This window comes from Musa acuminata, chromosome BXJ3-8, assembly GCF_036884655.1.
Source record: "Musa acuminata AAA Group cultivar baxijiao chromosome BXJ3-8, Cavendish_Baxijiao_AAA, whole genome shotgun sequence".
NCBI lineage: Eukaryota > Viridiplantae > Streptophyta > Magnoliopsida > Zingiberales > Musaceae > Musa > Musa acuminata.
Window position 1 is genome coordinate 32,459,485 of NC_088356.1, and position 8,537 is coordinate 32,468,021.

The 8,537-nt window shown below is 46.0% G+C and overlaps 1 protein-coding gene across 1 annotated transcript; it reads right to left on the bottom strand.

The window, feature by feature from the left end:
• Positions 1–3,882: 3,882 nt before the first annotated feature.
• LOC103994807 (pentatricopeptide repeat-containing protein OGR1, mitochondrial) lies at positions 3,883–6,083 on the bottom strand. Its single transcript, XM_009415242.3, has one exon. It carries the CDS (start codon positions 6,025–6,027, stop codon positions 4,276–4,278), a length of 1,752 nt encoding a protein of 583 aa, XP_009413517.2. The 5' UTR covers positions 6,028–6,083; the 3' UTR covers positions 3,883–4,275.
• Positions 6,084–8,537: the final 2,454 nt, after the last annotated feature.

The following is an 8,537-nucleotide window of genomic DNA, read 5'->3' on the forward strand; positions in this document are numbered from 1 at the left end:
TCCTAGCTAGAGTCCTAACACATGTTTAGATATTTATTACATATTTTAAAATTTTCTAATATTTCTTGTAGTAAGACATTTTCTTTCTTAAGTTGAATCTATCTCATTACACGAAGCTAACATGATATTATCATGCTCATTTTTTAATTTATCAATTCACTAATAATAGAAGCATGCTCCTTTTTTAATAATTTATATTTTTTACCAACTAATTTACATTCATCAAACAAATCATGAAAACTACTAAATAATTCTCTTCTTTGTTGGTTGGCTTCTCGTCTTCGGATGCACTTGAATCGTCCTAAGTCGCCTTAAGTACCATTTTTTTCTTTGATATCTTCTTTTTCACTTGGGAACATTCTTTTTTGAAGTGCCTTGGCTTCTTGCATTTATAGTATATAATTGTGTCCTTTTTTAGTTTATTTTTATTTTTAGTATTTTGTTTTACAAAATTTGTTTTGTTTATTCTTATAAATCTTTTGAATTTTCTTGTTATAAATGTCAAGTCCTCATCATCAATTGAGCTTTCGCTTGAGAGGTCTTCTTTAGTTCTAAGTATCATATCCTTCCTGTTCTTTCGAAGGTTGTTCTTATGTTCATCATGTTCATCATGTGCCTTGCATGTCATTTCATAGGTCATTAATGACCCGATAAGTTCTTCAAAAGCAAAGTTGTTCAGGTCCTTTGCTTCTTGTATTGCCCTCACTTTTGGATCCCAATTTTTCGGAAGGGATCTTAGTATTTTATTAATAAATTTAATATTAGAGAAACCTTTACCAAGTGCTTTCAAACTATTGACGACATCCGTAAAATGGGTGTATATGTCTCCAATGGTTTCGCTTGGTTTCATTCAAAATAACTCAAAATTATGCACTAAAAGAATAATTTTTGATTCTTTAACCTACTTGTGCCTTCGTGTATGACTTCAAGTGTGTGCCAAATCTCATGTACAATTTCGCATATAGAAACTTGATTAAATTCGTTTTTATCAAGAGCACAAAATAAAGCATTCATCGCTTTAGCATTTAAGGAGGTCTTCTTTTCCAAATCATTTCATATGTTCATTGGTTTGAAAGACTTCTCAAAATTGTTTTCAATAATATTCCACAATTCAAAATCCATAGAAAGCAAGAAAATTCTCATTCTAGTTTTCAAATAAGTGTAGCCCGTGCCATTGAATATAGGAGGACGAGTGATATAAAGTCCCTCTTGATTGCCAACAAAAGTCATCTCTCTTGGGTTTTTAAAACAAATAGAGAGTAACCTTGCTTTGATACTTAGGATCAAGTTAGCACTAAGAAGAGGGGTGAATTAGTGCTTTCGATAAATATGACGTCGATTCATAAATATTTGTTTGATAAAGCTTGTATTTGAAAAAGCGTTTAAACTAGAAAATGTTCGTAAGTGATTGAGGGCAGTAAGCAAGTAAATCAGTGAGTGATGAGAATGAAAATCATAAAAGAAATCGCACAGAACGAAAGCACACCGAATTTATAGTGGTTCGATCGTCATGACCTATATCTACTTCTGATTCCTCCTCCATTGAGGCCACCGACATCCACTAATGGTCTTCCCTCAATGGGTGAAAACTAACCACCCTCTTACAACACTTTTTCATTTTCACGGGTTTAGGAGACAACCCTTATGAGCCTCACACCTCTCTTGAATGATCACAAAACTAGAAAGGGAGGAGGAGGACACTTAGCAATTTTATAACCCAAAATCTCAAGATTTTTGTTCACACTTTCGTGCTCTCTCATGTAGGAAAGAATGGGATGTTTATAGCCCCAATGGCTTCAAAAATTGAGCCAAAAAGTGTCTCATCCTATATTTCTAAAGTACTGGCGGTACCACCGCCATTATTGGGTAGTACCACCGCTCAGTCTGGGCAGTACTCCGCTTGGCAGAGCCTCAAAGACTGGGGCTATGGCGGTTCCACCACCTAACAGCAATAACTACCGATAGTACCACCGCCCAGTCTGGGTGGTACCATTGTCCAAACCACTTGGGAGGCCGAGCCTCAAGTGGTACCACCACCCAATCTCGGTGGTGCCACAGCCTGACGTGGCTCTAAGTGGTTGAATGAGCCATCTAACCGACCTAATTCAATCTTGTTAATGACCCAGTTGGCCTCTAATTGAGTTAGTAGGATTTCTTCCACAACTAACTCAAATTAAAATCCTAACTACGATAGTTAAGGCTAAAATAATTACTCTACTTGTAATATAAGTTGTCCTGCATGTTAATGGTTCAACCGAACTCTCAGTGAACTTCCGACGAATTCTGGTAATCTTCCAGCGAGCTTTCGACGAACTCCCAGTGAACCTTTGGTGAGCTTTCAGCAAACCTTCAGTAAGCTTTCAACGAACTCCTGGTGAGCTTTCGACAAACTCCCAACGAGCTTTCACTACATCGACTAGCCTTCAGTATAGCCCTCGACTCATCCAACCCGATACCCGATCATTGACTCCGGCCCAACTTCGATTCTACTTTAATTGTTTCATCGTTTTCATGATCGTAGTTAATCCTGTATCACTTATCTCAACATATTGATTAGATCATTAATTTACTAATTGATTTTATCATCAAAATCCGAGATTCAACAAATATTATATTGAGCTTTTATGGTGAAAGTTGGAGATTCTAATAAACTTTATTTTGGAAATGAACTTAATTACACTTATATTGTAGATTTAATATAAAAATATATAAACTTATATAAATACTCTTAAATCACCCTAAAATTTATAAATATATGGATCTACAATTGAAAAGTTGTTTAGGAATTTGGGTGAGAATTTGAGGTTCGAGGAACATTATTTCATTAGTTCCATGATTCATAACTAGTGCCAAACTTCGATTTACAAATGCTTTATGTCCATTACAACATAGGATGAGGAACAATTTCGAGCTATAAGGATAAAGATACAAAGAGATAAAATTGTCGATGACACCAATAATTTGGATATGAGACGATCTCATTGAGGGGAATTTGGGTGAGAATTTGAGGATAAAGGAACATTATTTCATTAGTTCCATGATTCATAACTAGTGCCAAACTTCAATTTACAAATGCTTTATTTCCATTACAACATAGGATGAGGACTAATTTCGAGCTACAAGCAGAAAGAAGGATAAAGGTACAAAGGGATAAAGTTGTCAATGACATCAATAATTTGGGTCTGACATCCTTTTATTCAAATCTTGAAGGATCTCATTGACGGGATAGGTATGGGACGAGATCTTGTCGAGTTGCACCATGTAGTTCGAGTTGGGAATCATGGCATAATCGTCACCTTCTCTAATGTTAGACCACCACCTTTCGCTAGCCTATTCGAGTCACATAAAACGATCGCAACAAACTATGTTAGACGTTTGGAAGGACTAATAGGGACAATAAGAAAACGGCGCTGACAATCTTTCATATGATACCAAATCAAAAAGCAACCAACATCGAGGCAGGGGGGAGGGCAGTAGGATCGACATTGAAGATGCTATCCTTAGAGATAGAGGAGATACGGGATAGATAAAAAGAAATACAGAGGATGAAAAGATGAGGTTTTGAGTGAACGAGCAAATTATGAAGAAATTGTTCACTTGGAGGAGAGCCAATGGGTGTTGGAGAAGGAGAGACTAAGATTAGGAGATAATAATAGTTAAAACATAGAGAGGAGGACGAGGACGAGAAAGGCGAGGCAGATGATTTCACGTTAGGAGGAGGGTTCACGAAACTTTAACCCGAACCAATTCAATTCACCTGAATCGATTTGAGAATTTGGGAAAAAACATTTGTTGACATTAGAAGGGTAAAACAGAGATGTACATAAACACAAAAAACATTATCTGGTAAATTCTCAAATTGGGATAACTTAGGGCGCCATCTGATAAAAACGACTACGAGCTTTTTTTTTTTTGATAAATTATCCTAAAACAATATCAAGCAGAATTTGAATGCACGACTTTAACCCTCCCTCCACATGATTTGGTGAGTTAATCAACATTATCTCCTCGATTTGATACGGATAAATAGAGTATTTCTTCCTGCTTTCCTCTGTTCTCAGTCTTCCTACTCACTCAACCCTATCCACCTATATATAGATTTCCACCCCCTCTCTTCCACTTCAGGAGCGCAGTTCGCTTCCCTCCCTCCGGTCCAACACTATTCTTGATCGTCCAAGAATGAGGTGAAAGATGTGCTCGCAATTAGTGGAGGAGAAGACCATGGTCAGCAACTCTGGACCAACAGGAGCTGTCCCGTGTGTTAACGTCGCTGGCTCACCAGTAATCTCCGCAGGAGCACTCCCCGCCCTCGAACCGGTGAAACCTGGCCCGGTCGCGGACCGTGATCACCCGGCCGTACGCCCTGGAGATGAGCTTGGCGGCCGCGTGGCAGTCGCCGCAGATGCGCAGGTTCTTGATCACCTGGATCGAAGCCCTCGCGGGCGTCGCCGCGATCCCGAACGCCATCGCCAGCTTCTCGCTGTGCTGGTACAGCGCCCGCTCCTTGTCCTCCTCCTCGATGTCGTGTAGCACGTGGGCCGTCTCCGGCACGTGCCCCAGCGCCCTGATCCTCGCCTCCACCTCCTCCAATGTCCGGTAGATCTTCCTCCACTGCTCGTGCTCTCTGTCGCCGTTCAGGAACCGGTGCAGCGCGCCGTCCACCTCGGTGTAGCTGAACCCTGGGACCTTGCGCACGTCGTTGCCCTGCATGGTGTTGCGGATGCGGCCCACGTCGCCCCACCGGGCCTTGGCGGCGTACACATTGGAGAGCAGCACGTAGTCGCCGCACCCTTTGGAGCCCATCTCCGCCAGCTTGCGGGCGGCTTGCTCTGCGAGGGCCACGTCGCCGTGGGAGCGGGCCGCGCCCAGCAGCGTCTGCCAGAGTACGACGTCCGGCGCCATGGGCATGGCGTCGACGAGGTCGCGCGCCTCCGACAAGCGGCCCGCCCGGCCGAGGAGGTCCACGACGGCGCCGTAGTGCTTAGCCGTGGGGCGGACGCCACGCATGGAGTAGAAGATACGGAGGCCGTCCTCTACGAGGCCGGCATGGACGCAGCCGCAGAGGACGGCGAGATAGGTGACGGCGTCTGGGGCGACGGTGGAGCGGAGCATCTCGGTCTCGAAGAGGCGGAGCGCGAGGGCGCCGCGGCCGTGCATAGCGAGGGCCATGAGAGCGGCGTTCCAGGAGACGAGGGTCTTGGAGCGGGTGGAGCGGAAGACGTCGAGCGCCCGGTCCAGGGCGCCGCACTTGGCGTAGGCGTCCACTAGGGCATTGCGGACGCGGACATCGGCGTCGAGGCCACGCCGCCGGGCAAAGTCGTGGATGGCGGTGGCATCCCGGGCGGAGCCAAGCTGTGCGCAGGCAGACGCGGCGGCGACAACGGTAATCTCGTTGGGAGTCTCGCGATCGGGAAGGGAGGAGGAGACCATCCGGTGGAAGAGGGCAAGAGCGGTATGGGGGTGGGGGCCGAGGGCAAGGCCCGCGAGGAGGGCGTTCCAGGTGGCGACGTCGCGTAAGGGCATCTCGTCGAACACCTGGAGGGCAGCCTCGGGAGCGGAGCACTTGGCATAGGCGTCGAGAAGGGTGGTGACGAGACGATCGTCGGCGACGAGACCGAAGCGAAGGGTGAGGGCGTGGAGCTGAAGGGCAGCGGGGAGGGCGGAGGAACGGGAGGTGGCGCGGAGGGCGAAGGAGAGGGTGAGTGCGTCAGGGCGCGGGGAGGCGAGGGAGAGCATGCGGGCAAAGAGGGCGAAGGCGCCGGAAGGGTCGGGACCGGCGGCGATGCCGCGGATGACGGCGTTCCAGTCGTTGGTGGTGGTGGCGGGGTGGGGGATGGAGCGGAAGGCGGCGAGGGCGTGGGCGAGGTCGCCGAACTGGGAGAGGGCGCAGAGCTCGAGGAATGTGGTGCGCAGGGGAGGGGAGCGGCGGAAAAGGCCGGTGGTGAGGAGGTTCGCGTGCAGCTGCTTGATGTGGCCGAAGGTGGCTCCTCGGCCCAACAGCCACCCCAGGTGAGCCTCCGCCGCCATATCACGTCGTAGCGCTCCATGTCGCCCGTCCAAAGTTTTTGTGTTGTGGATTCTCCTAGTGGCCGATAGACTTCATCCGGGTAATTGGATCCAATTCGCCAAAATTTTACCGGACCCTATTTAGATCCGAATCCGAATCCATTAATAAGATAAAGGGACCCTAGTGGGATCCGAACTGGATCAGTTCTTTGTCCTCAATCGAATCCACATGATTATGACGTAGGGTTCAGATTCTGATTTGATTTATTGGTTTTGATTGATAAAAAAAATTAATTACTCCACAAAGATTCAAACGCAAGTCATTAGGATTTAAATCTAAATTACTAACTATTACATCATGAAACTTATCTATATTTTACTATTACTTTTTGTCATATTTAACCGGGTGTGAAATCACCGATTCCAGTTCTAATTTGTAGGCATCAAAATTTAATTGTCTTTGTTTCTGATTTCGAACTGATTCGATTTCAATTCGATTTGAATCATATTCATCCCCACTCCAACGGGCTATCTATCGTGTGGCAGAAAGACTCGTAATGTCCACCCAGGATTCACTATATGAATATTTTATTGTTATTAATATATCTTTGTTCAAGAGTAATATATTCTTCCATTTCAATTTTCCCAATTCAATCAACCTAAACAACTGTTTCAAAGAGTGAACATCATACATTTCAAACTCGCGCCCCAAGTAATTAAACGTATGAAGAATATTTTGTATTTCAAAAAGATGCTTATATAACGGTTTTATTGAGAGGAGAGCATGAATGAAGATGAGGGAAGCATGTTCTGCAATCTCAAGGCCATGCCAAAAGCTCTAAGATTGCTCGTTTTATATCATCACACCGCCATCACTTCGATAATTACCAAACCAATCGATTAAAAGAAACGATAAAAAGGAGGGAAAACAGGGAAAGCATTGATTGGCAACATGCAGTTGAGAGCACGGCCTACAAAATCTTTTCCTTCTCCTTTGAATATAATTGCTAAAAGATTGAATTATCAATTGTTAAGTACAAGGGATTTTATATTATTAGTAGAGAGCACAACTGTCTTCTCTTCTTCTTAACAATAACGGAATCTTGATTGTTTTAGTTAAGGATATGTATAACATAAAATATTTTTAGCATCAATTAATGAGTATTAATATAAATTAAGCTTTCAACTAACCATCAACTTATAGTACCTAACAAAAATATTAACCACTGAATAAAATTAAGTTCTAAACTTAAATATAGATGTATAAATATGATAACCATAGACGGGAGGTTCCAGTGTGTCGGGATCATCCCATACAATGACGTTCACTTAGTCAACGACCTCTCACCATCCAAATAAATTTTACCATTGATACGGTATATTTTGGCAGTCTGAATATGTCACAGCCGACACATACGTCAAGTCAGAGCCCCACGCCACATGTCCCGTCCTAGGAGCTCGTACCAAGAAGATATATCATACGTCCCGTCCCGGGAGCTCAGGGCGGTGCCATCTGACGCCGCATTGCATGCCCCGGCGTGGCGGCTAGTCGGAAGGGTCATCCCATCCCTCGGGGACCAATGGCAATGCCAAATCGATGCGTCCTCAACCCTCTCGCCAAGGTATAAAACCCCTGGCCAGCCTTCGGCCAAGGGAACGAAAAAAGAAAGGAAAAAGGCAATCCCACTCATTACTAACTTGCTTGTCGGAGGGGCCACGGTCGGGTACCACCCGACGAAGGCCATTTTTGCAGGAGGGCGACCACTCGTCAAGGGTGAAGGACTTGGCATGGAAGCACAATCCGCCCGGTGCCAAGGAGTCATCGATCAGCCTCGATCCCGACCGACGCCAACCAGCACCTCTTCCCGAGTGCCCGAGTACCTCATCATCCGAATCACCCTACAGAAAGCTCGCAACATTGACCCATGAACCAGGCCATGCTGACTCACCAGCCACGGCGCATTTGTTCACTAACATTTTGGCGCTAGAATGTGGGCCATGTCGTAAGAGCATCTGGCCGGAGCCCCCCCGAGGGAGAACCACATGCCGACCTCCCTTCCATCCAACCCGAAAGTCAGGTCCTCCCTGCTCCCCGATATGGTGGGATTCCGACCTCAACGCCATATCGCTACTAGCACCTATTCAACGACCCGGGGTTGTCGCCCCCTGAATTCATCATAGGACCCTCAACTGTTACACCCGAGGCGTTCCTCGGCCTGTCCAAGCAAGTGTAGGCCATGGCGGGCATGATGCAGTCACTCGCTTCGCTTATTCCTCAGATCGTGTGGCTAGCGACTCCCCGACTGACCCAGCCCAGCAAGGGCCGAGCGGGGAGCAGGTCGGGACTAGAGAAGCCCGAGAGCAAGCAACAGACTCGAGAGGTCCACCCGGACAAAGCATACCTGCAACCTGCCGAGTCACCTACCCCACCTCGAGCCTGACACCATATCATCGGATTTGGCGAACGACTCACTTAGGGCCCAGCTGTCCCGGGTCAATCAACGCTTGGACGATTTCTAGCATGAGTTCCG

Excerpts from the sequence above, each read along its gene's own strand:
- LOC103994807 (XM_009415242.3), bottom strand. The coding sequence starts at position 6,027 with ATGGCGGCGGAGGCTCACCTGGGGTGGCTGTTGGGCCGAGGAGCCACC.